At 40.6% G+C, this 27,725-nt stretch overlaps 1 protein-coding gene across 2 annotated transcripts in view; it reads left to right on the forward strand.

Annotated features, from left to right (window-relative positions):
* Positions 1-27,725, forward strand: part of Oga (O-GlcNAcase) — a 33,098-nt gene that overhangs the window by 2,281 nt on the left and 3,092 nt on the right. The window contains exons 2-15 of one of the 2 annotated variants that reach the window (XM_004866368.4): positions 1,860-1,911; positions 2,318-2,415; positions 3,839-3,969; positions 6,102-6,273; positions 8,017-8,115; positions 9,552-9,836; positions 11,976-12,134; positions 12,744-13,357; positions 13,831-14,005; positions 17,095-17,180; positions 18,144-18,248; positions 19,481-19,566; positions 19,831-20,023; positions 26,487-26,646. In XM_004866368.4, the coding sequence (XP_004866425.1) occupies positions 1,860-1,911; positions 2,318-2,415; positions 3,839-3,969; positions 6,102-6,273; positions 8,017-8,115; positions 9,552-9,836; positions 11,976-12,134; positions 12,744-13,357; positions 13,831-14,005; positions 17,095-17,180; positions 18,144-18,248; positions 19,481-19,566; positions 19,831-20,023; positions 26,487-26,646 (2,415 nt within the window). The remainder of the gene's footprint in view (positions 1-1,859; positions 1,912-2,317; positions 2,416-3,838; positions 3,970-6,101; positions 6,274-8,016; positions 8,116-9,551; positions 9,837-11,975; positions 12,135-12,743; positions 13,358-13,830; positions 14,006-17,094; positions 17,181-18,143; positions 18,249-19,480; positions 19,567-19,830; positions 20,024-26,486; positions 26,647-27,725) is intronic. The other variant, XM_021245584.2, reaches the window with a different exon arrangement.

Here is a 27,725-nt window from a genome sequence, read left to right on the forward strand (position 1 = left end):
TAGCAACTCTGCTTCCTCTTTGTGATGCAAATCAAACAAATGGAGTATCGGAGGGCAAACTTACAGTTTCTGAAGGTTAAAATGTTCAAGTTGGAAAACTATATGTTGGAGTGCTTCTAAAGGGATGTAAAGCGTGCTCTTCTAGGAGAAAAAAACGGTGTGAGTTTTACTATCAATATTTTAAAGCATGGCCTGGGGATGCACTTTTGCAGTCAGCACTAAGGGAACGTGAGGCAGAGGATCCCAAGTACAAGTTCTGCCTGAGCAACATAGCAAGGCCCTGTCTCAAAATAAAAAATAGCTAGGGATGTGGCTCTGTGGTAGAGCACCCTTGGCTTTCATACTCACGACAGTACAACTAAATAAATGAAGGAACATTATCTGTAAGTGGGTAATACTGAATTGTCCAGACCGAGAGTGTTACAGGGTGGCACGCTGGTGTGTAAGGAACTGTTCTTTGGGCTGTGTTATTCTGTGGTGAAGAGTTATGATTTGGCCTGGGGACAGGGCTCTAGAGGAGGAAGCAGTTTCATGTTCAGGATGCTTTTGTTGGCAGTGTTTGTGGCACCCAAGAGATTGTCCCTTATCTATTGACGTTGATTAGACTGAGGCAGAAAAGTGAAGGGTAGACAAGCTGTAAGGGGTGTTTGGTAGGGTTGCTGATGAGCACACTTAGGGAGCTTCAAATCCCAGTTTGGTGTCTATACAACTTAGATCACCAGTCTGCAAGTTTATTTTTGACAGGGGACACTCTGGAGCATGTCATCATTTTCTTACATTTTCAGTTCCATTCTTTGCTCTGGGATTAGGATGGCTTTTAAGCTTGTTATTTAGGCCAGTTTCACTGGTGAATCTGTTGTGAAGGTGGTCTCAGGCCTTTCTGTTTTTGTCCCTTAGTTTTATTGGGAGCTTTTGTTTTCTTTTTGAGACAGTCTCACATGTAGTTCAGGCTGGAGTTGAACTAACACATAACCCAGGCTGGCCTCAAACTCAGTGGTGGTCCTCCTGTCTCAGCCTGCCAAGTGCTGGGATTACAGGTGCAGGACACCATGCTTACCTGTAACCGGAGCTTTTTACAAAGGTAGTCCTTGCTGAGTAAGGTGGCCCAGAACTGTAATTCCAGCTACTCAGGAGCCTGAGACAGGATAGAAAGTTGGAGAGCAGCCTAGATAAAGTTTGTTTTTCTTTTAAATAAAGTTTTTAAAAAGGCTGAGGATGTAGCTAAGTGATAGGGCTATTGCCTAGCATTCCCCAGTACTGAAAAAAAAGATCATAAAATTAAGGCAGTCATTTTCTAATCCTGTGCCTGATTTTACTACCTTGTTTCTCTCACCTCATCCCCCAGAAGCAACTTAATTCCTTCCCCCTGATAGGTAGCAGTTGTTATTACCAGTTTGAATTCCTTTTTTCATCTTGGTCAGATTGAGATTCTCTTTTTAGAGAGTGGCAGAGCCCTTGTCTATACACTCAGGGCCCTAGGTTCATCCTTAGAACTGGGGAAGAAAAAGATCTATTTCACAGTAAAGAGCTAAGTTCACCTGTTTTTATATAACTTTGACTTAAGTAATAAATGTCATGGTAGAAAAATAAAAGTTACCTGAGGAAAAAGAGAATAAAAGTTGCCTATAATTTCTCTACCCATAGATTATAAAAAACCTAGATTATAGGTTATAGATTATAATTTATAACCTAGATTATAGATTATAACCATAGATTATTTTAAAAAACTATTGTTTAGGTCTGGTGTGTTGTACCCTTTTTTTTTTAATGGGATTATGTTTTTTATTTAGTAATGTCAATAAAGCTTACCACACTTTGAAACTGGAAAGAAGTTAATTTCATTCTTATTTGAAATCTAGGATTTTATGGAAGACCCTGGGTTATGGAACAGAGAAAAGAACTTTTTAGAAGGTAAATTTTTATTATATGAAGCATGCTAAAAGTCATAACGTTTCCTTTTAGAGAAATACACTAAATATCCCTGTTGATGGTTTCTCAGTTACAGAACTTATTTTACTTTGGCCCTTGCCTGGTCCCCTCCTAAGCCAGTGGTTTTCAGACTTTTCCTGGGGGAGCTTGAGTAGATTTTGGGTTTCACCTGTCATACCCAGAGTTGTGCTTTTATTCCATACCAGTATGTTGATATTCCTCGTAATACTTCAATTTTCTTCCACTGATTACTGGTTTAAAAGCTACTGTTCTAGAATATTACTAGTCTTACGTGAAATGGAGATGGTCCAAAAAGAGGAAGAAAATTGAGATTTATAACCTGTCAATGTTGCCTTTTTATATATAAGTAATTTTCTTTCCCTTTAAGGCTCCAAAAATGGGAGTTAAATACGTACTTGTATGCACCAAAAGATGACTACAAACATAGGATGTTTTGGCGGGAGATGTATTCCGTGGAGGAAGCTGGTAATCTTTTTCTTCTTAATCCATAAATTCAATATGTGAAGAAAACAGCTATATTGTAGCGTGGTTTACTGTAGTTTTATTAAGTATTTTATTTTCAGTTTGTAATTTCCATTTATCTGGTAACTACGGTAGTCTTTGAGCTGCTGTAGTCTGGAAGATTGGCACTGGTGAAGCCATGGCCACAGTGAGTCATGGCTGTGCCAGTCTGACTTCACCTCTGCTGCTTCTGCTAGTGATCTACATGGTGGTCACTGGGGAAGCACTGCTTCAGCCGAGGTAGGCAGGGCAAAGCGACTGAAGTGCCTGGCCTGAGTGTAGATGCTAAGACACTCAAGTCAGTGATCAGGATAAACAATAAATATTTTGAGCTGGGCACAGCTGCACAGGCCTATGATCCCACCGCTCTGGGGTGGCTGAGGCAGGAGGATTGCAAGTTGAGCGCAGTGTGAGCAATTTGGTGTGCGCCTGGCAATTTTTTTTAATTAAAAAATGGGGGGGCCAGGGGGGAATCAAACTCAGGACCTTGCACTTGTGAGGCAGGCGTGATGCCATTGAGCTAAGTCCCTGGCCCTAATTTTAAAATTTTTATTAGTACATGTTTAGTGTTTCAATGTATTTAGAAGAATTGTCCATGTTGTAAAAGCTTGCCAGGCATGGTGACACGCATATAATCTCAGCATTCGGAAGGCTGAGGCAGGGTTATCACAAGCTCAAGGCTAGCCTGAACCTACATAGTGAGATCCTGTCTCAAAAAAAAAAAAAAAGCTTAAAATCTGTAGTGAATATTTTTCCTGTAGATACAAAGATGAAGGGCTAGGATTGTTACAGCCATCACTTAATCCTAGTTCTTACAAAAGCACTTTCTATTGTTAGGAATTTTAGTAGTTGGGACAGCCAAGGAAAAAGAAAAAAGCATTTATACCTTTCAAACACTACAAGATACAGAAACGGCTTAGTGGAGAATTGACAACCCAGTACTTCGGGGTCTTTGTTTTTTTGGTTTTTGAGACCGAGTCTTGCTATGTAATTCATCCTGGAACTTGTGGCGATTCTGGCGCATCCGCCATGATGCCCAGCCCTAGTACTTTGGAAAAAGGGCAGTGAAAAGGATGCTTGATTGATTTTCGCTTATTGCCTAAAAAAGGATAAGAAATTATTTGGAAGTGAGAAAGAAGCACCTCTTGTTTTCTGTTGGTTCAAATAAAAAAATGTGAAGCTTGTTCTTTTCTTACTATAACTTTAAATCACTTCAGGCTTGTGTCATTTTGTATGGCCTGTTGTCACATTAGACATAATACTTTTGTAAAATTTAAGGAACTTTTCCTTTCTTATAAATTTGGAAGAAATAATCTCTTCAGTTGGAAAGTGAAGGTTCTTTCAATTTTTTGTGCTACTTTCTAAAAACACGGACTCTGTTCTTTAGAGCAACTTATGACTCTCATCTCTGCTGCACGAGACTATGAGATAGAGTTCATCTATGCTATCTCACCTGGATTGGATATCACTTTTTCCAACCCCAAGGAAGTATCTACGTTGAAGCGCAAACTGGACCAGGTAACTCCTTATTTTTAATTTTTTTTTCCTGACTCAGTACTTGAAACTAATAGTTGCCTGAGTTGCTCTGATGACGTTAAGAGAAATAAAGTCCCTACATTTTTCTGTAGGAATTATTTAATGTTTCTGTGTAGAGGAATACTTTTCAAAGTCTAGTAGTACCTTGGTACTTGTTAATTGCTTCCACGAGGCTCAGTGAGTACCAGAAGTGATGAGTACCAAAGCAATTGTTGAGGCTAAAAAGGTAGCAAGTCAGTAGGGAGTCAGGATTGTTGAGTACCACAACGAAGTTTTCACATCAAAATGCATCAAATACTGCAGCCAGGTGTGGTAGTGCATGCCTGTGATCTCAGGAGGCTTAGGTAGGAGGATTGCCACAGGGTTAAAGCTAGTTTGGAACATACCAACACCCTGCCTCAAAACAAAAAACCATTGAGTACCAAAAGTGATGAGTTTCAGAGCAGTTGAGTACCAGTGATTATATGATTAATAAGAGGTACTATTGCTTCTCAATTTAAGAGCTGCCTTAAGCCCAGTATGGTGACTTGCCTGTAATTCAGCACTCTTGAGAGGCTGAGGCAGGAGGATTGTGAGTGCAAGCCCAGCCTGGGCAACATAGTTCCCATCTCTAAAGGACTGGGAATGTAGCTCAGTGTAAAGACCCTGGGTTCAATCCCTAGTACCATAACCCCCCAAAAAAGCCTTAAAAGAATGCTGGGGGTGGGGCCGGGGATTTAGCTCAGTGGTTTCACCGCCTGCTGCACAGGCAAGCACAAGGATTGGAGTTCAGTTGGTACCAAAAAAACCAACAACAACAACAAAAAAGAATGCTGGGGTTGAGGCTTAGGGGTAGAGCATTTACCTAACATGCACATGGCTGTGGGTCCTGGGTTTGCGCAGTGATACGTATGCCTAGGAGTGATGCTTAAAAGTGCTGCTACAGGCTTAGCACCCTACTTACAGTCTCAGCACTCTAGATTAAAGTCTGAGGCAGGAGGATTGCAAATTCAAGCCTAGCCTGGGCAACTTAGGGATTTAAGTGGAACCCTGTCTCAAAATTTTAAAAAAGGGCTCAGGATGCGTGTAGGTCAGTGTGAAGGCCCTGGGTTCAATCCCCAGCACTGCAGGGGAGGAAAAAAAAGGAAAACAGTGTTAAAGGCCAGCATAGGCAGTTTAGTAAGAGCTTGTCTCAAACAGAGCTGAAGATGTAGCTCCGTGAAAAGTGTCCTTGAGTTCCATCTCCAGGCCTGAAGAAAAAAATGCTAATTACTAGGTTCCATTCTTGGGGTCTTTTTGAGACAGCACCTTGCTGTGCAGTTTAGGTTGGCCTTGAACTCAGAGATCTTCAGCCTCCTGAGTGCTGGGGTTGCAGGTGTGAGTTCACTGTGAACTCACTCACCTGGTCTTAAAGATCCTTGTTCTGGGGCCGGGGATTGAGCTCAGTGGTTCCGCCGCCTGCCTCGCAAGCGCAAAGACCTGAGTTCGATCCCTAGTACCAAAAAAAAGGTAGGTAAAAGTTTTTCATGAATGAGCTTTTAAGAGGTTATTTTCCTAAATGATCAAATTTTATGGTGTTTTTTTGTTTATTTTGTTTTGCCTTGTTTTTTGGCACCACTGGGGATAGAACCCCAGGGCTTTTGCAGTAGCTGTAGCCTCAGCTTTGTTTTTTGTTTGTTTGTTTGTTTTTCCTTTCTAACTTTGCAGCAGGGTAGTTAACTCACTAATTGCCCAGGCTGGGCTTGAACTTGTAGTCCTCCTGCTTCAGCTTCTCAGAGTGCTGGGATTATAGGCCTGTGCTATTCTACCCATTTTATTGCGTTCTTTCTAATTTATGCCTTGTCAGATTTTTCTGCAGAGGTATTAATTAGGATCGTTGTGCCTTTGGGAACTAAAACAGGCAAGGGCTTCTATGTCATTTTACTTATTAATGTTTCTGTATTTTTCTCCTTGGGTTTTCTGTAATCAACCTAGGAGGATAAGGCTGCACTGCATTGGCAGCAGTTTTGTTGGAATGTATAGTATTTTAATAGTGCATTCAACCCCAAATGAAAAATGGTACAAAGCTTTGTCTTGATATTTAATTTACAATTTCTTCCATTGGAAGTACAAAAACAAATGTTTTCTTTTTCTAGGTTTCTCAGTTTGGGTGCAGGTCATTTGCCTTGCTTTTTGATGATATTGACCATAACATGTGTGCAGCAGACAAAGAGGTCTTCAGTTCTTTTGCTCACGCACAGGTGTCCATCACAAATGAAATCTATCAGTACCTAGGAGAGCCAGAAACTTTCCTCTTCTGCCCTACAGGTATTGTATATAGTAGCTTAATATTTAACTGGATTACTGAAATGTGTCACTTCTAAAGGGTCCTATGTATGGGCCCTAATTAACACTCCCCATTGGTGTATAAAAATAGGAATCCTTTTTCTGGGAGATATTTCTCAAGTTCTTACGTGGGAGAAATGAAGGAGCTTATAAATGATAAGGGATTTGGCAAAAGATGTTTGTTTTTTAGTACTGGACGTATATAAATTGATAGGTTTCCCACTACCTCAGCGGCTATTATGTATAGTAGCTGCCCTCTTCCTATGGTGCCTTGCCCCCTCCCCTGTGTGACGTCATGCCAAGATGGTTGCTCCCACCAAAGAATAAACCCTTTTTCCCAGCATGCCCCTGTTCCCGCCTAGAAAGTAACCTAATACTCACCTCCTACCACCTAGTGACATCATGGGCTCCTCTATTCCCTAGTCACTACCTCACTCAGCCCCACCTCAGCCCCTACAAACCCCACCCAAGTCTCTTACTCTCCCTGCCCCAGCCATATTGCTTTTGTCTCTCCTTTGTTCAGAGACAGCCCGGCAGATCTATTCCCATAATAAAGGCTTGTTGTGGCCTGGTCTGGTCTTGGTTTTCGGCCCTTTTACCTGACATAAATATTATACATTGTCAGGATATTAAAGGAGAAATACTCTTACTGAAATGGAAACTGGAAAAAAAATTTATATTGCTTTTAACTTTGTCACTTCTCATTTCCTCCTCTTCCTCATTCCCTTCTTCTGCTCATGCATGTCTGTTCCTTTCTTTACTCCTCCCACTCCCATCTGGGCTCTTATTTCCACTAGTCAGTATAGAAAGCTTAATAATTTTTCCACTTTCTTTTTTATTTTTTCCCCTCTCCAATTTTCTTCCATTGAAAATGTCTTTTTTAGTTACCTCTCAAAATTCAACTTACAGTTTTCCCCAGGCTCTGTTTTTTTGTCAGGAACAGATAAGTTCTATGAATTTATAAATTGAATTACTTAACTCTGTGTGTATGTCTTAGAATTGTGAGCCATGAAGCTTATTTTATTTTATTTTATTTTTTATTTTATTTTATTTTTGGTACCGGGAATCGAACTCGGGTCCTTGTGCTTGCGAGGCAGGCGGCAGAACCACTGAGCTAAATCCCCGGCCCATTTTATTTTATTTTTTTATTTTTTATTTTTGGTACCGGGTATTGAACTGGGGTCCTTGCACTTGGCCCAGCAGGTGGCAAAACCACTGAGCTAAATCTCTGGCCTGATGAAGCTTATTTTAGCATGTAATCTAACACTACGTAAGTACTCAAATAGCACTTAATAAGATACTGGGAATTCACTTCAAGTCATAATTTAAGTTTTAGTTGTATACTAATAGCTATTGTCAAGATCTTGTGTTTGTTCTATCATGATATTATCAATTCGTTCTATTTGGCCTCTGATTATAAATGAGAAATGTAGGTGACTCAGAGTTAGGTACAAAATGCTGAGATTCTAATTGTTAATTTCGTAAACTTGCGTTTCTAGTGACTCTCATCATAAGGATTGATCTGTGTTACTGTTGGAGGAAGAATATCAGGTTTTATGAATTGATTCTTAAGTGAACTACATGCTTAAGTTTATTCTCTTTTAGGCATGATATGGAGGCCTTTTATTGTTTTGATGAAAAGAATTTAGAATTGTTAGGCATTTGTTTTCCCCATCCCAAAGCCCATGCCCACTCCTGACTTTACTTTTTTTCTCCTACATTCAGAATATTGTGGCACTTTCTGTTACCCAAATGTATCTCAGTCTCCATATTTAAGGACTGTGGGTGAAAAGCTTCTACCTGGAATTGAGGTGCTTTGGACAGGTAAGTCTTTAAGAGTCATACAGTGAAACTAACTTGGCCCTAGAAATACTGGTTGGGTGGGTTTTTGATTTTTTGAGACTAGGTCTTGGTATGCAGTCCAGGCTAAACTGGAACTTTCAATATTCCTGCCTCAGCTTCCTTATACAGGGATTACATATGTATACTGTCAACACCACACATGGCTCATTGGTTTGGTTTGGTTTTTGTTATTCAAAGACAGGGTTTCACTATGTAGTCCAGGCTGGCCTCCGACTCATGATGATCCTCCTGCCTTAGTCTGCCAAGTGCTGGGATTATAGGGATGCACCATCACATTTGGCTATTGTTGTTAATTGAGTACTTTTTTAAAATAAACTTTAAGAAAATTACTTTATTTTATAAACTATATATTCACTTAATATTAAAAAAAAACCTTGCCAGTTGTGGTACGTACATGTATTGCCAGCATTCTTGAGATTCTGAGGCAGAAGGATTGCAAGTTAGAGCCCAGCCTGGGCCATTTATTGACTTACCAAGACCCTGTCTCTATTTAAAGGTGGTGGGGCTGGGGTTATAGCTCAGTGTGAGAGACCTGGGTTCAGTTCTCAGTACCACAAGTGAGTTGGGTGACTCGCTTGCCCCAGGGTGGTCTTGAACTCATGGGTTTAGGTAATCCTTCTGCCTCAATCTCTCAAGTAGCCAGGACAATAGGCATGCAGAAAATATTTTGAATTGGGCATGGTAGCATATGCTTGTAATCCCAGCACTTGGGAGACTGAGGCAGGAAGATTGCTGCAAGTTTGAGGCTAGTCTGGGCTACATAGTGAGTTCAAGGCCAGACTGAAGTACATAGCAAGACTCTGAAGACAACCAAAATCTAGAAGGATTTTGCAGTCATTACTACGAAGGGGGACACCCCCCCCCCACCCCAATTGAATTCAAGACCGTACACTTGCCAAGTAGGTGCAGCGCCACTGAGCTACATCCTGGCCCTTGAAACTTCTGTCTTAGAGAATGAAAGGGAAAAGAATGTTGCTGTGTTTAAAATAAAAACACTTGGGTCTGGCGGTGTGAGCTCAGTGGTAGCGTGCTTGCTTGGTGTGCCTGAAGTCGTGGGTTTGATCCCAACACTGCAGAAAAAAACTTACTAGAAAGTATAAAGAGAACATAGTAAAAGGCTGTGTATAATTTATGTTGTTGTTGTTGTTTTTTGGTACTGGGTTTGAACTCAGGACCTTGAGCTTGCCTGGCAGGTATGGTGCCACTGAGCTACATTCCCTCGCTGGCCCTGTATAGTATATTTTTTTTTTTTTTTTTTTTGGTACAGGGGATCTAACTTGGGTCCTTGCGCTTGCACAGCAGGCGGCGGAACCACTGAGCTAAATCCCCGGCTCTATAGTGTATTTTAAGGAGCCATGTAGGAGATTCTTTAAACATATGGTGGTCATTATTTCTAGGTCCCAAAGTTGTTTCTAAAGAAATTCCAGTAGAGTCTATTGAAGAGGTTTCTAAGATTATTAAGAGAGCTCCAGTAATCTGGGATAACATTCATGCAAATGATTATGATCAGAAGAGACTCTTTCTGGGCCCGTACAAAGGAAGATCCACAGAGCTTATCCCCCGGTTAAAAGGAGTGCTGACGAATCCAAACTGTGAATTTGAAGCCAACTATGTTGCTATCCACACCCTTGCCACCTGGTACAAGTCAAACATGAACGGAGTGAGGAAGGACGTGGTGATGAGTGAGTAGCCTGCGCTTCCTCCTGGGCTGTGGGAGGAGGGGAGGGAGGTTAACTGCAGCCTTTGGCAATTCGTATTTCTTTGTCAGCACAGTTTGGGAGACTTCATTATGTATTGTCCATTTCTGCTGATTGGTTATGTGTACAATAAAATGAAGGCTGAGTAGTCTTGCACAGGTCATTTAGCCTCTTCACTTTAATTCTTTTCTTCAATTCTTACTTTTATTAATACATGTTTGTACATAATGATTACATTCATGATGGGGAGTTGGTATATGTAAGTTCTTTGTTTTTGAAATGTGCTTCAATCTTTGAAGTCAGATGATATAATCTTATGTTTCCATTAACCTTAAAATCATTCTCATTCAGTTGTCAGGTGATTTTGAAAAATAAGATATTATAGATAACTAGCTATTCTTGTTTTTGTTTTTGTTTTTTTTTTTTTGGTACCGGAGATCGAACTCGGGTCCTTGCAGCAGGCGGCGAAATGACTGAGCTAAATCTCCGGCCCAATGACTAGCTATTCTTATCTAGTTACTTCATGTATCTCGTAGGTCCACCTTACACTTGTGAAAAATACTTTTTATTTTAGACATTGGCTTACCAATTTTTCACTTCTTTTTTTTTCCGTTACTGGGGATCAAACTCAGGCAGGCATGATGCCACTGAGCTACATCCCCGGCCCCTTCACTTCCAATTAATAGTTTTAGGTTTAAAAAAAAAATCCTGGATGTTTATTTATTTATATTTAAATAACCTGTCTTTCTGGGCAATGAAGATTTGCAACGATTTCCCTGATTTTGAAAAACAAATCTGTTGAAGAAAACATTTTTTTTTTGGTACCGGGGATCCGCTTGTGCAGCAGGGGCCGAAACCACTGAGCTAAATCCCCGCCCAGAAGAAAACAAATTGCTGTGGGAACACAAAAGGCTGTGACCACCTTAAACAAGCACAGCTGTAAGAAATGACTTCACAGATACTTAACCCAGGTCAAAGTAGGAATAGTGTTTGTTGGCCTGGAGGTGAAAATGCTCAACATTGAAATTTTGAAGTTACCTGAATTTTGGCCCACTAGGGATACTAAAGTATCGTAACTATGTTTAATTCTGGAGTCTTGCTTCTATTTGTTTATTAAATTACTGCTTGTGTTTATGGCTCACTGTTGTCATTTTCTCCCCAATAAAAAGTAAAATTAGTAATATAATCTCAGTACCCTTTGTATACATGATTTTCTCCCTGCCCTCCTACTGGGGATTGAACCCTGGGAGTGCTGAGTCATATCCTCAGCCCTTTTTTTAAAAAAAAAAAGAAATTTTGTTTTTTTAGAGACAGTCTTGCTAAATTACCAAGATTGGTGACTTCTGCCTCATTCTTCTGAGGATCTGGGATTATAGTGTTACAGCTTCTATATCCTTTTTTTTTTTTGGTACTGGGGATTGAACTCAAAAGGCAGGTGCAGCACTACTGAGCTAAATCCCTGGCCTGCTTCTATATCTTAACATGTTCCTGCTGGCTAGTAAAAAGACCGATAAAAGTGATTAGATCCATTTGTATCACCAGTGAGTGGTATAGGCTGCCTGATGGGACAGCTGCTTGGCAGCAAGATGTATGAATTATGGCTCCATTGTGAACATGTTAGGACAGAGTGGGGAGCACACTGAGAAGGAGCAGACTTTAACCAGACTGGGCCATGTGGGGAAAGAAGTAAAGGTAAGACTAGAGAATTTTTGAATACCAAGCCAGAAAGTTCAGACTTAATTTCTTCTGCCTGGTTCTCCCTAACCTGGTTCAGAGTATCATTGGTTTATCTGTGCTCCTGTTAAGGTTCTGTTCATGTTCTGTTTTTCATACTGCCTTATCCTTGAATTTTCAATAATTGGTATTCAGTGGACATTCATGATCAACTTTTCCAATGATTCTAAAATTAGTACTCGTTTCAATTGGGATTTTACATTTAGCAGTGCATTTAGGTGAGTAATCTAAATGAAATGGTCGGTGAAAGGTCTTGCTTGTGTTTGCATTTTTATGTTTAAGGTTCTTGCTCTAGTTCTTTATTCTTGTGGTACTGCAACAACTAAGTTATCTCTCACTTGCCAGGAGGGTTTTGTAATGCAGACTGATTCTGTTTTGTTTTTCCTTCAGCTGACAGTGAAGACAGTACTGTATCAATCCAGATAAAGTTAGAAAATGAAGGCAGCGATGAAGATATTGAAACTGATGTACTCTATAGTCCACAGATGGCTCTAAAGCTAGCTTTAACAGAATGGTTGCAGGAGTTTGGTGTACCTCATCAATACAGCAGTGAGTTTGGCCATTTTCTTAAGGGGATTAATTTGATCCTATGGTTGAATCACAGAGAACATCGTCCTGTGTCTTACCTTGGGCTCACTAAACAAAGTGAAGTTAAATGAAATTTAGAAGTCTGGAGAATAAGGTTTTAAAAAATCTTACTTTGGTGTTTTTTGGTGATGCCAGGATTGAACCCAAAGAGCGCTGAGCTACATCCCTTGGCCTTTCAAATTCTGAGACCAGGTCTCACTAATTCACCTAGGCTGGTCTTAAATTTGTGATCCTCCTGCCTTAGTGCCTCTGAGTAACTGGGATTACAGGCTTGTACCATCAAACTTGGTGACACTTTTATTTTTATTTTAATAGGTTTTTTGGGGTTTTTGGGGGGTTTTTTTTGGTACCAGGGATGGAACTCAGGACCTTGTACTTGTGAAGCAGGTGGCAACATCACTGAGCTAAATCCCTGGCCTAAATAGCTTTTTTTTGGTACTGGGGATCGAACTTGGGACCTTGAGCTTGCGAGGCAGGTGGCGGAACCACTGAGCTAAATCCCTGGCCCCATTTTTCTAAATCTTTGTCTTATTTCTAATTCTACTCTCTTGACTTTTTCTTTTTCGGTAGGTAGACAAGTTGCACACAGTGGAGCTAAAGCAAGTGTAGTTGATGGGACTCCCTTGGTTGCGGCGCCCTCTTTAAATGCCACAACTGTAGTCACGACAGTGTACCAGGAGCCCATTATGAGCCAGGGAGCAGCTTTGAGTGGTGAACCTACAGCTCTGACCAAGGAAGAAGAAAAGAAGCAGCCAGATGAGGAACCTATGGACATGGTGGTAGAAAAACAGGAAGAAGCAGACCACAAGAATGACAGTCAGATACTCACTGAGATTGTTGAAGCTAAGATGGCAGAGGAATTGAAACCAATGGACACTGATAAAGAGAGCATAGCTGAGTCAAAATCCCCAGAGATGTCTATGCAGGAAGACTGCATTAGTGATATTGCTCCCATGCAGACGGATGAACAAACAAATAAGGAGCAGTTTGTGCCAGGTCCAAATGAAAAGCCTTTGTACACTGCAGAACCAGTGACTCTGGAGGACTTGCAGTTACTTGCAGATCTTTTCTATCTCCCTTATGAGCATGGACCCAAAGGAGCACAGATGTTACGGGAATTCCAGTGGCTTCGAGCAAATAGCAGCGTTGTCAGTGTCAATTGCAAAGGAAAAGACTCTGAAAAAGTGAGTACGTTTCATTTACCCACTTCTCTAGCCTGCGTGGGTCCCCATGCTGGTAACTTGCTCATAGAGGCGAGCATTCACCACTGAGCTACATCCCCATCCCTGGTGCAGGTTTGTGAATGAGTACAGTGATAGCTGGCAGGAAATTGACCACACTTTGAATATGTTCCTTAAAGTGGGTGTGGACTCTGCTGATCTGGTAGTTTTTCTAGTTTGACTTTCTAGCTAGGAATGAAGAAAAGTGTTGGTTATTTTAGGGATTATCAGTTTGGGGAGACACTTTAATGTAATTGCTCATGCGGAATTTAAGCCAGTGATTAATGTTTTGGATAAATTGCAGGTATCTGATAATAAATAGCTTAGTTGTGCTTGCTTCGGCAGCACATACACTAACAAATAGCTTAGTTTATAACTGTTTTACATTATTTCTTTAAGCTTACAGTATTTTGGGTCTCTTTATTGATCCTTAATAGATTGAAGAATGGCGGTCACGAGCAGCAAAGTTTGAAGAGATGTGTGGACTGGTGATGGGAATGTTCACTCGGCTCTCCAATTGTGCCAACAGGACAATTCTCTATGACATGTACTCCTATGTGTGGGATATCAAGAGTATAATGTCTATGGTGAAGTCTTTTGTACAGTGGTTAGGTATGTGCACCAGGAATAATCTACTCTCACATACATTGTACCTTTAAAAACAATTACCCCACAGGGAGAAAAACATTTGGGGAATTGGCAAATTTCTAAATGTATTTTCAATTCTTTGCTTAGGTTTCTTACCAAAGTGGGCATTGTTGAAGACTTGAGGTGTAAGTCTTGGTAGTTACATTGAGCATATTAATTTTTCTCCCTTGGGCTAATTCAGCATAAATATCTTGAAAATATATTAGCAAGTACTGACTTTAACTTGCTCTGACTGAATGCTTCCTGGATGGAACACTACATTTTGTCTGATTTGGAGATGAGACACTATGAAACGTGACTCTAGGCTTTCTGCTGCTTGCTGTGTTTCCGTAACATTAATGCTGTGTTTGATGGAACAATTGCTGAAACAACCCAAGGGGCCTGGCAAGAGGAACCCGCCCTCCAGCCCTGTGCGCATGCGAGAGTTAGTGGAAGGCTATTCTGGTGCTGCTCGGTATTATTTCACATGGCTTTTTCTTTACCCTCTGCCAAGTAATTGGTTTTAGCAGATAGTGGACATTTCAGTCCCCTAAAAGTTCTGCTTTGTTCAGTGGACTTTTCTGTCTACTTGGAAAACAATGACTTTTTTTTTCCTGGTAATTTTCAAACTTGGTGAAGAGCACCAGCATGGCCAGGTTTCTCAGGGACCTTATTTCATTTCCAGGTTTTCAGTCCAGCTCTAAGGAATATGTAATGGACTTACATACCGCACACAGCAGGCAGCAAAGCTGACTGATATGTCATAGTTTTCATAGTAGTCACAAACACTGTGATGCATTTTCATCACCTTAGTTTGACAAAGATGGTCTGAAACGCCATGAGCTTGGATTAAGGAGCAGTAGTAATGAGATTTCTCATTTTCTGCCCATATACATTTGGGGCTCTTAGATACTAAAAAATAACATTTTTCCTGTGATACACCTAGTTAGCTGCTAAAGTAAGTCTCATTGTGGATTTGAAAATAAAAAACTTCCTTTGAGTTGCCACAATATTAGCACAACAGGTAAAAGAACTTTAATTCTCTTGTTAAGAGGCTCTTGAATGCCCATTGTCGGTGAGAGGCATCTTGCCCTTAGGCTCAGAAAAAACTTCCATATTGGTTGTTGGATAACAGCATTTGCCTTCTAGCCAAGGAATTGCAATTACTCCTTATAGGGGTTTAAATCTTAAATTTCCAAGGCTTCTAGGAATTTTGAACCTGAAATCTGAAGTATTGAGCCTGAGAATATATCACTTAAACATGGTTTGGTTATTCAACTTTTAATTCAATAATTATTAAAATTTGTGTTCTTGGTTACATAGAGTACAGTTTCTCTTAGGCTGTTTATATTTTACAATTATGGGGGTAACTCACAATTTGTATAGAGGTACAATTTCCAGGTCAGAGCATCATAGATGTTTTAAATAATCATCTTGGCAGTCACATAACACTACAGAGCTCACAGCAGGAAGAGTCTGCACAGCTCTGCAGTAATTCAGGGGTCATCGATTAGAACCCTTTGTTTTCCTCCTCTCCAGTCCAGCTGGCATTCAGTCCTTTAAAGAATGTGGCTATGCAGTACCTTTGATTACTAATGACTTCTATTATCTTCTTCCCCATTGTGTACAGATGGGAGAGTCCTCAGCACAAGTGTCTACTACTATTGGATGGACAGCGGCAGATGTTCACAGCGCGTCATGATTAACTAGTTTAAATTGAAAGGTTCTATCTGTGAGGTAGCTCAGGTAGATTGAAGGGCAGTAGGCATGAACTGAAGTCACGTTTGCGCAGCGACTGAGGCATTAACCATGTTTTCATTTACACAGCTCTTCGTATATGCAGCTTTTTATTGCAATAGTCGGAAGTGCTAGTTATGTTGTAGTCTCAAAGTGGGGGGTAGGGGAAATTGGCTGCTCTTAAAGTTTGAGAAGTAGAGTTTTTCCTGCAGTGTAAATCACACTGAGTTATGGAATGGGGCAAGTCCTCTTCATATTCTAAATTTTGACCCTATTTCATTTATTTTACAAATACTACATTTTATTTTTTTTAAAACCCTACCCCTAAAATACGACAAACCCAAATATAATCTCTTAATGGGCCTGAATTGTTAACAAAAAACTTGGTTTGCTTTGGGACTGTCTGACTAGCACACTACATCTTACACTGATGAGACTGTTAACTTGAACAGGAGGTAGAATGCTGTCTTCCAATGGAAAAGAACTATATTGCGCTGCTTCATCTTGTCAGAAGACTAGGCAGGTGGTTTTCATTTGGCATCCAAACATTTGCTTTAGTTATTCCTCAATTGTTAGCTTCATTGCCTTTGAGGTTGGTTAAGTGGTGACAATGAATGCTGACTTCTGGGGCCTCAAAGCTCGCCATTCCATGCATGTGTTCAGTGCATCACAGAGATTATAATGGCTGATCAGAAGAACCAGATACTGGTACACTTTAAGGAAAGTATGTTTTAGTTCTGGACAAAGTAGGAGCTTTAATTGCTTCCTTAGTTTCCAGAACCTGTCAGACTGATAATTATAACTAGCCAGTCTGAAGTGTCCTTGTCTAAAAACATAATGTTCTCATTGTTTTGTTTTATTAACAATTTCTTTTTATTTATTCTGCTGACCTTAGTTTTCTGACAAGATTACCCTCCCCCTTTTCCCTTTCCCTGTACCCTTCCTCAAAATGTAAAATGTGACTTCAGACAGGTTTAATTCCTTCATGGGCTGTGATAATAAAATGTCTCATCTATATCATTCATTTCAGTTTATTATAATTTCATGATAGAGCAAGAAACTAGCTTGGTATAGCTGTCTAGGAAATACATAAATTTGACCCAGACTTGGGACAAGAGTATACAACTGGTAAAGTCTTCATTAATTAGAAGAATGCACATCAGTATTAAAATCCCATTATAAATTTGTAAAAGTAATTATTATCACAGCCTTGCCCTGAAACCCTGGATTATTACTGTTAGCTATTTCCACAAAGTGTTTGTTAGTGTGTTGGACATTTGAGACCCCAGGAAATCCCCTTTCTCGTAACGTTCTCCGCTTGGATCTGATCTCAACAGGGTGTCGTAGTCATTCTTCAGCACAGTTCTTAATTGGAGACCAAGAACCCTGGGCCTTTAGAGGTGGTCTAGCAGGAGAGTTCCAGGTATCAATATGAATTCACAACTGAATTGACATTTTCTTTGTTTTATGAGAAACCTTATGTTGCGCATCAGATGGCTGGAAGGATTGGTCTGCCGAAGGCTTTCTAGTCCCAAATTCAATTTAGTTACATAGCTGGATTTTAAATCAAATTTTCCTCCTCTTTCACAGTAATTTCTGAAGGAGATGCTGCCAATTCCCCCCCGCGCCTGCGAAGCGCAGCGGCTCTAGGTATACACTTCACATTGTTTCTTTGCAGGTCGCACAGCATTTTAATCTGCGCCCGCAATGCACAATGCGCGCATGCTTGTCTGCCAGTGGAAACTCCATGAGCAAAGCAGGATGACTGATTATGCAAGTGAATAGTGAAAAGGCTTTGGGTGTTTTTCCAGTTACTTTGTAAACATAATGGGCTTGAAAGAGTAGTTTGTTGGTGAAAATTGGAACAATATAGGAAATTTTTTGTTGTTGCAATTTGTTCATGGACTTTTCAGGTGCTCTACTTTTCTCCCCCAACAGGTGCTCTGCTGCACACAGCAAACTGAAGCGCATTGCTTTGGGGATAAAGCGTCTCCGGGACAGATAACCCTCTTCAGACCAAACCTCTCCTCCTGACAGTCTGTTCTGCCATCTTTTAGTAGAAAGATGGTCTAGTTAAGATTGGTTTTTAAAACAAAAAAAAATTGTCATCTCTGAGATAGTTTGTTGTTTTTTTTTTTTATTATTATAAGTTTAAATTCCCATTATTATGCCAGTAAAGCTGTGTAACTCAGTTTGGGTAATTTCTACTCAGAAGCACTCCCCTCCCCAGCAAAGAGGTGTTTATATTAGTAAAGCATAGTGCACCCCTCTTCTTTAGGTCTGCCTGCAGTAGCCAGTTAATGTTAAGTTGGTAATCTGCAGTGCACTCATTTAAAGAAATAGATATCTTCATGATACTAATCCCTCTCCTTTTCTTCCCTCACAGCGTTTGCTGCCAATTGATGGGGCAAATGATCTCTTTTTTCAACCACCCCCACTGACTCCTACCTCCAAAGTTTATACTATCAGACCGTATTTTCCTAAAGATGAGGTAATTGTCTTTTTTTTTTTTTGGTACCGGGGATCAAACTCGGGTCCTTGTGCCTGCGTAGCAGGCGTTGAAACCACTGAGCTAAATCCCTGCCCTGAGGTAATTGTCTTAACAGTTTGGTGAATGGTTATGTACACACTTAGAACTTTGCTTTAAACTCACTGGTTAAAGAATTTCTTTAGTGTCTTAAAATATCTTAATTTTTATGGGGTGTTTTTTGTAGTGCTGGTGATCAAACCCTGAACCTCACTCTAACCAAGCACTTTACAACTGAGCTGCACCCCTTTAAAGTACAAACTTAGAGCCTAGTGTAGTGACATATGCATGTAATCCCAGCACTCTGGGAGGGTGAGGCGGGAATTTAATTTGTCTAGCCAGGGCAATTTAGTGAAATAGCAAGACTTTTTCTCTAAAAATAAAAGAAAGGTCCAGGGATTTAGCTCAGTGGTGGCACCGCCTGCCTCGCAAGCACAAGGTCCCGAGTTTGAGCCCTAGTACCAAAAAAAAAACAGGCCCAGGGTTCAGTCCCCAGTACTGAAAACAAAACCCCCAAAAACCCAACTTCAACCTAAGAGGAGAAAACATGGACAGAGAAATTTCAGGAAGAATTTAAGGAGTTTATGGGCCAGGGATGTAGCTCAGTGGCACTGCGCCTTCCTGGCAAGTACAAGGTTCTGAGTTCAATCCCTGGTACCAGAAAAAAAATAAAAAGAATTTAAGGAGTTTACCTGGGCATGGTGCTGTGCCAGCTGGTAATCCCAGCACTTGGGAGGCTGAGGCAGGAGGATCACCGTGAGTTTGAGAGCCAGCCTAGGCTACAAAGTGAATTCAAGGCCAGCCTGAACTACAAAGCCAGACCCTGTCAACCAGCCAGATAAACAAAAAACTCAAAAATTGGCTGGCTTCTTAATCCTCAGTTTATTACCAGAAACTATGCCCTGCAGAACAGTTTTTGTGTGGTTTTTTTTGGGGGGGGGGTCGGTACCAGGGACTCAGGACCTTGCGCTTTCAAGGCAGGCACAGTGCCACTGAGCTACATTCCTGGCCCAGAACAGATCAGTTTTGGGTTTTTTTCTTGGTACCAGGGATTGAACTCAGGACCTTGCCTCTTGTGAGGCAGGTGTGGTGCCACTGAGCTAAATCCCCAGCTGCCTTTTTTTTTTTCTTTTTTGATGTGATGCTTAACTCTAGTTGTATATAAAATAATATATAAAAATCTGTTCTATTTTCAGGCTTCTGTGTACAAGATTTGCAGGGAAATGTATGATGATGGAGTGGGTTTACCTTTTCAAAGTCAGCCTGACCTAATTGGAGACAAGTATGTGATTGCTCTTTGGATTTGGAAGCAGATATTTCATAGTGAGGCTTATCAGGTTGAGGGGAGGAGACAACTGGAAAAAAAATTTTTTTTACATTCCATTTTAGTTTCAGTAAAATCTGAAAATTGATACATGTGCATTTCTAGTTGCTTTCACACCAAATATTGTTTCCACTAAGTAATTCAAGTACATTGGACCTCATATAACTGAATTGTGAATTTTGTGTTAGTAGAAAACTCACCATCCCTTTCCCTTCTGAGCAGGCTGGTAGGAGGGCTCCTTTCTCTCAGCCTGGATTACTGCTTCGTCTTGGAAGATGAAGATGGCATATGTGGCTATGCCTTGGGCACTGTAGATGTGACGCCCTTCATTAAAAAGTGTAAGATATCTTGGATTCCCTTCATGCAGGAGAAGTACACCAAGCCAAATGGTGACAAAGAACTCTCAGAGGCCGAGGTATGTTTTTTTAAAAATTAAACAGATGCATCATAAAATTTCAGTGGTTTCTAAGTTAATTTCTTACGGAGTTCTTAGAGGTTTGCTTTTTGTTGTTGTTGTTTTGTTTTTTCTTTTTCTTTTTTTTTTTTTTTTTTGGTACCGGGGATCGAACTCGAGTCCTTATGCTTGCAAGGCAGGCGATGGAACCACTGGGCTAAATCCCCAGCCCTGTTTTTTCATTTTTAAACTTTTTCTTCCTGTACGTTTGCAGGACAGGATTATATTCATTGTGTGGGATTGGTGCACGTACAAAGCACATCTTCATTGTTTTTATTCTCCCTCCCCCTTCCCTTATCTCTAGATCCCCTTCCTATGTGCAAAAGCTCTGTCCTCCTATTTCCTATTATCTTTTTCTTTGCTTTTTAACTTATTTATATGTTCTTTGGGTTTTTTACATAAGAGAAACCATATGATATTTAAGCTTGTGTGTCTGATTCATTTCCCTTACCCTTATGGTCTCAAGATGCATCCATTTTCCCAGCTGGGCGTAGTGGCACACGCCTGTAATCCCAGCACTTGGGAGGCTGAGGCAGGAGGATCACAAGTTCGAGGGCAGCCTGGACAACATAGTGAGCTCAAGGCCAGCCTAAACTGCAGAGTGAGACCCTGTCTCAAAAAAAAAGAAAAAAAGATGTATCCATTTTCCTACAGATGACTTATTTATCCTTTACAGTAGACTACTCCTCCTTTGTGTATAAACACATTTTCTTTATCCATGCGTCTGTTGATGGAAATAGAAGCCACTTCCAAGATTTAGTTATTATATGAGTTGTGCTGCTATAAACATATGTGAGTATGTATCATCATTTTAAATAAGTTTATTTAAACAGGATGCTATTGGAAAGCTACTTGGGATTCTTTTATTTTTTTAGTTTATCTCTTTTTAAAGGCATTACATGTAACAACTATATACAAAAGAGTTAATAGAATTAGTCTTGGTTTAAAAATGATAGAATCCAAATAAGGTTTGTAGCTGGGCACAGTGGTACATGCCTGTAATCCCATTTCTGTAATTCCACGTACTCATGAGGCTGAGGTGGGAAATAATAATTTGAGAACAGCCTCAAATAGTGAGGCCCTGTCTCAAAGAGGTGTGGGTTCCTAGGAATTTAGTGGTAGAGCAAGCACAAAGGCCCTAGGTTCAATCTCTACTACCAAAAAAAATGTATACAAAGGGCCGGGGATTTAGCTCAGTGGTTTCGCCACCTGCTGCGCAAGTGCAAAGACCCGAGTTTGATCCCCAGTACCAAAAAAAAAAATGTATACAAGGAGTTTTGTTAAAACAGCAGCCTTGGATTTAATCCCTAGCCCCCGAAGTAAAAGAAAAATAAAAGAATACACTGTAGTAGAGTGTAGAACACAATTTACACTTTTCTGAGAATACATTCCTGGTGTGTAAATTGGTTTTGGAGTAAAGTAACATCTCCTGGAACATACCAGTTTTAAAATTGTGACTTTATCCTCCATTTCTGACTGTGCTGTCTCTGTCTGTTTCATTGATCAGCTATATGTGAGACTGGAAACTGGTAGGCCTTGCGGACAGACCCTGGCATTCACTATAGGCTTTTACTGGTTTTACTAAGTGTGGTGTAAACCCCCTCTCCATTTTGAGTGCTAGGATGGAACCCAGGGCCTTACACATGGTAGGCAAGTGTTCTACCACTAAGCTTATACTCTTCCCCAGCCCCAGGGCTTACTCTTTTTTTTTTTTTTTTTTTGGTACTGGGGATGGAACACAGGTCCTTGTACTTTTGAGGCAGGCAGTGGAACCACTCAGCTAAATCCCCAGCCCCAGGGCTTACTCCTAGTATGACAGTTTCTCCTGATTTGAGACCACTGTTGTAACATAAAGATGGTTCCCAACTTAACATTTCACTTTACAGTTTGTCAGCTTCACAAAGCAAAACTACTACTCAATAGAATACCTCCAGTTTTGAACTTTGAGGTTTTTTCCTAGCTAGCAGTGTGCAGCAGAAACTTTCACCTTGCTGGGCAACAGCAGAGAGCCGTAGCTTGCAGTCAGAGCCTGAGCAGGAAGGGAAACAAGTGATAGATCTGTAGTCTACAGTGGATGGTCACCCATCAGTACCTGCAGTTTGAGGACTGCTTCGACCCCTGGAGGATACCAAAATCTGAGGATGGTCAAGTCCCTTAAATGAAACGGTGTAGTGTACATGTAACCCTCCCATAAACGTCTACATCACCTCCACAGTATAATGTAAATGCTACACTGTTAGGCGGTGATAGTTTAGGGAGTAGTGACAAGGGGAAATTACATACCATGTACAGATGCATCCCCCTGTATTTTTTTCTCAGTACTGGAGATTGAATCCAGGACTTTCATACTGAGCCATCCCCCAGCCCTTTTTTGTTTTGAGACAGGATCTAAGTTGTGGTCTAGGCTGAGCTTGAACTTGAGATCCTCCTGCTTCAGCCTCCCACAGTGCTGGAATTATACCACCATGCCTAGCCCCAAATATTTTTGATACACATAAATATGTGGATGTGGAGTCCACTGATACAAAGGGTGACTACTATGTTGCTAAATTGTGGATGGATGATGTTCATCAGGTTAGATGTATTAAATGTAGTTTTTAAAAGTAAACTTAAGCTGTATTCATATTCATTTTAAGATTTTCTTAAAACATTGTTAAATTTTTTCCCACATTTTTTATTAGTGAATATTGGTTATGCAGATTGAGTTTTGTTGTGGCAGATTTATACATGCGTGTAACATCTTAATCATCCCTCCCGTTTGTCCCCTTGCCTTACTCTTCCCTGAGTTTCACATCTGTGGGGGTGGGGGGCTTCAATCATAAATTTTTTTTTTTTTTGGTACTGGGGATTGAACTCGGGACCTTGCGCTTGTGAAGCAGGCGGCCAGCGCCACTGAGCTAAATCCCCGGCTCCATAAATATATTTTTAGATTCCACATGCTAGGGAGAATATAAAGTATATGTCTGAGTCTGGCTTGTTTTGTTCAACATGACAATCTCCAGATCCATCCATTTTTCTGCAAATTACACAATTTTGTTCTTTTTGCAGGCTGAGTAATACTCCACGATCTATGTATGCATTTTCTTTATTGTTCATCCCTATAGGCACCTTAGCTGGTTCTGTATCTTGGCTGTTGTATATTCTGCTGTAACTTGTGCTACAGCAAACATGGGTATGCAGGTATCCCTTTGTATGCTGACTAATTCCTTAACGTGTATACCGAGGAGTAACATAGCTGGATGAAATGGTGGCTCTGTTTTGAGGCGCCTGCTTTCATACTGGGGTGAGACGAAACTCAAGTGTAGCTTGATTTGCCTTCCCTAGTAGCTAAACTTGATGGACATATGCTCATAGATGGACTGCCCACTTGTACTTCTTTTGAGAAGTGTCTGTTTTCTTTCTGTTGCCCATGTACTGACTGTGCCATTTGATGTCTTGGCGTGAAGTCTTACTGTAGACACTGATCCTTCCGGAGCAGCTGGTGAGGACTCTGCCCTTCTGCGGGCTCTCCTCGCTGTTGGGTTCCTGCTGCGCAGACTCTGTGTGGTCTGTTCATTCTTGCTGTTACTTCCTGTACTGTTGGAGTCCTAATTGGGAAGTGTTTGCACCTGCCTGTACCTGTGCCTCTTGTGTTTTCTTTTAACACTTTCAAAGTTTCAGGTCTTACACCTAGATGTTTGGTCCACTTTGAATTGATTTTGTATGGGGTGAGAGACAGGGATCTAATTTCAGTCTGCTGCACGTGGACATCCAGTTTCTTAAGCAGCATTTGCTGAAGAGGCGGTCTTTTCTCCAACAAATATTTTTGGCTCCTTTGTCCAGAATCAGATAGCTAGAGTTGAATGGATTTGTTTCTTTGTCCTCTGTTCTGTTCCATTCGTCTCTGTGTCTGTTTTTGTGCCAGTACCATTGCTGTGTTTGTTGTTATGGCTTTGTAGTATAATTTTAAAATGGGTATTGTGATGCTTCCAGCCTTGCCCTTGTTGTTTAGATTGCTTTGGCTATTCTGGGTCTTTTGTGTTTCTATATGAAGTTTAGAATTGTTTTTTTTCTAGTTCTGTGAAGAATATCATTGGTATTTTGATGGGGGTTGCATGGAATCTGGATTGCTTTTGGTAATGTAGCCATTTAAACAATATTCTGCCAATCTGTGAACATGGGAGGTCTTTCCAGCTCCTGGTGTCTTTGGTTTCTTTCTTCAGTGTTCTGAAATTTTCATTGTAGAGGGTTTAAGCCTCCTTGGTTAGATAGATCCCTAGGCTGGCTGGCTGGCTGGCTTTCTTTTCTTCTTTCCTTTCTTTTCTCTATTCTGAATGGATTAAATGCAGTTTTGACTGCAGTGTTCTCAGGTTACAGTCCCATTCAAAAATCCCATCTTGATGAATTGAGAATCATCTTTATTTTTTCAGGTGGGGAAACAGAGAAAGAAACTTTGCCTGTTTGAGACAGGATCTTGCTGGTTAGCTTAGGTTAGCCTCTGCCTTTGGTAGCATAGGCTGATCTCACACTCAGCCTCTCAAATGCTGGGGTTACAGGCATGTCCCACCACACTCAGCTCTTTCCTTTCTAAAGCACCAGACAACTAGGTGTGGTGGTGCAGGCTTGTAATCCTAGTGCTTGGAAGGGTGAGGCAGGAGGATTGCCATGACATCAAGGCAGCTTGGGTTACAGGATGAAACCCTGAGACCCTGTCTCAAAAATCCAGAAGAGGGGCTGGGGATTTAGCCCAGTGGTTTCGCCGCCTGCCTCGCAAGTGCCAGGACCCGAGTTCGAACCCCGGTACCAAAAAAAAAAAAAATCCAGAGGAAATGGGCCTGGGATATAGCTCAGGGGCACTGCGCCTGCCTGCCAAGTACAAGGTCCTGAGTTCAATTCCCAGTACTGGGGAAGAGAAAAAAAGTAGGAAAAAAAGCACCAAGCTAAAGAATACTATGTTTTGTTCTCAGGGTGGTTTAGGTTTTCAGTTAAAAACTTTTCAGTTTGTGGCTTGTCAGAGACTTGCCATCTTAGTAGTACATTTTGCATTATAACTAACAATGTGAATTCTCTGCATCTGCTTTCTGGGGGATGTACTTCTTGGTGTGTCTGTCCTGTCTAAATTTTAATGCATTTTCTGTTAAAAAAAAGAAAAAATGTTGTGCTCCATGTTAGTTCATGATTTTTGTTACATAATCACTGTATATATTTTTAAATTTTTTCTTGAGGATAATTTCTAAGCGTAATAAAGATTTTTAGGTGCATATTTGGACTGTCATTCATGACATTGTATTTTCTTTCCCATGTTGTTCCTCTTTCTCTTTTCTAAAACTCTCTACCTCCATTCCCCAGTCCAAAGCATTCACATTCTCTTCATAGTTTCAGTCCTGCTTTCCACCCTTTGCCCTAGCTCGATGGCTGTGTACCTTTGGTGTGGCTCACTGGGAGTGAGACACGCTGCAGCTTGGTGGTGACTGAGCTGCTGCTCTGTTGGTGCTCTGCATCTGACAGCTTTTACGGTGTGAACGGAAAAATGGACCCGTGTATCTGTTGGAGCTTTTCCCCTCAACAGTACTGGGGATTGGAGTCAGGACCCAGGGGTGCTCTACACCTGGTCTCCATGACCAGCTCTTTTTATTTTAAGACAGGGTGTCGATAAATTACCCAGATTGGGTAAAACTTGTGATCTTCATTCCTCCATCTGTTGAGTAGCTGAGATTACTGCACCCAGCATACAAGGTTTTATTTTTTTGAATGGTGCTGGGGATTGAATCTAGGCCCCTATACATGTTAATCAAGCACTTTTAATTTTTTTTATGTTTTTGAGAAAAGGGCCCCACTATGTACTTCAGGATGGCCTTGAATTTGTGGTCCTCCTCCTGCCTCAGTCTCCCGGGTGCTGGGATTATGGGCATGTGCCACCACACTTGGCTCCAAAGTTTCAAAATTTTTTGTAATTTTAAATAATTTTGGATTTACAGAAAATATGCAGAATTCATACAGAATTCCTTTATACCCCTTATCTGCTTTCCACATTGATCAAGTCTAAGAAACGATCATTGGTACATTAGTATTAATGAATTCCAAACTTTTACTGTTTCTTCCCCTAGTGTTCTTTGTTGTTTGTTCTGGGATCCAATCCAGTTTACCACATTGCATGTATGCTTTTTTCTTGTGTGCTTGGGGATTGAACCCAGGGCCTGGTACATGCTAGCCAAGTGCTGTACCACTGAGCATATACCATCAAACCCCTCTAGGTACACTTATTAAAAGTGCAAACAGTTCAGCTAGAATCACATGCTAGTAAATTCTTTGATAATTATTTAATGTTTGGAAGAGTTGCTAAATATTGCTTTCCTTTTCCTGTTACTCTGTTACTGAGTTACTGAATATGGATATATACTGTAATGGGTAACTATCAAAATTAAAAAAATTCTAATTTTTTCAGAAAATAATGTTGAGTTTCCACGAAGAACAGGAAGTATTGCCAGAAACGTTCCTTGCCAATTTCCCTTCTTTGATAAAGATGGATATTCACAAAAAAGTAACTGATCCAAGTGTGGCAAAAAGCATGATGGCTTGCCTCCTGTCTTCCTTGAAGGCTAATGGTGAGTGTGTATTTATGGAGTTAGGCAAGGACTATATTTTGGCTAAAAAAACAAAGAAGTAAATTGTGATTTAGACTTCATTGTGTGTGTGTGCGCACGCACGCACGCATGTGTGTTTGTGTTGAGAAAAGTGTTTAGGCTAGCCTCAAACTTTGGGCCTACATGATCTTCCCTCGGCCTGCCAAGAAGCTGGGACTTACAGCTACAGGCCACTGTGCCCAGCTTATCTCTTATTTTCTGAATTCTTAGTGATGTAAGAATCCCATGTGTATCAATCATTGAAAAATGCTCTGCTAGGTGTGGGGGGGTACACACTTGTAACCCCAGCTTCTTGGGAGGCTTAGTGAGGCTGGAGAATTGCAAGATAAGAGGCCAGCCTGGGCAATTTAAATTGTGGGGGTAGGGTTAGCTTTTAGTGCTCCCTGGCTTTAGTCACCAAAATACTTCAGAAATAGGAAAAAGAAAAGAAAAACACTGCCCAGGAAGAAACTTCATTCAGGAATGTAATATTTAAGAGTTTATCTGAATTCAGTCTTCAAAAATACTTCACTTAACATTAGTGCTATGAAAAGAAAACCTTTTCTGTAAAGGGTCAGATAGTAAATATTTTATTCTTTAAGGTCTACATATGGTCTCCTTTACATATTCTCTTTTATTTTTTATGTTTTTGTACTGGGGAGCGAACTCAGGGCCTTGTGCTTGCGAAGCAGGCACTGTGCCGCTGAGCTAAATCCCCTACCCATATTCTCTTTTTTTTTTTTTGGTACTGGGGATTGAACTTGGGTCCTTGTGCTTGCGAGGCAGGTGGCGGAACCACTGAGCTAAATCCCCAGCCCCCCCATATTCTCTTTTAAACAACCCTTTAAAACAAATTTTTTTTAAACTAACATCCATACTTTATTTAGATTAGTTACTTTTTTTTTTTCCATTAAGTTTATTGGTACATTTTAGGTATATACAGTACAGTTACATTCATCATTGGGAACTTGTACCTTTGCATGATGTATCTTGGTTCTTATTTTTCACCATTCCCTGCCTCCTTTCAACTCCTCCACCCCTCCCTATTTACAAAGACTTTG

Source organism: Heterocephalus glaber, unplaced genomic scaffold, assembly GCF_053883595.1.
Source record: "Heterocephalus glaber isolate CG9 unplaced genomic scaffold, H.glaber_assembly_v1.0 deba00001498, whole genome shotgun sequence".
In the NCBI taxonomy this organism is placed as follows: Eukaryota; Metazoa; Chordata; class Mammalia; order Rodentia; family Bathyergidae; genus Heterocephalus; species Heterocephalus glaber.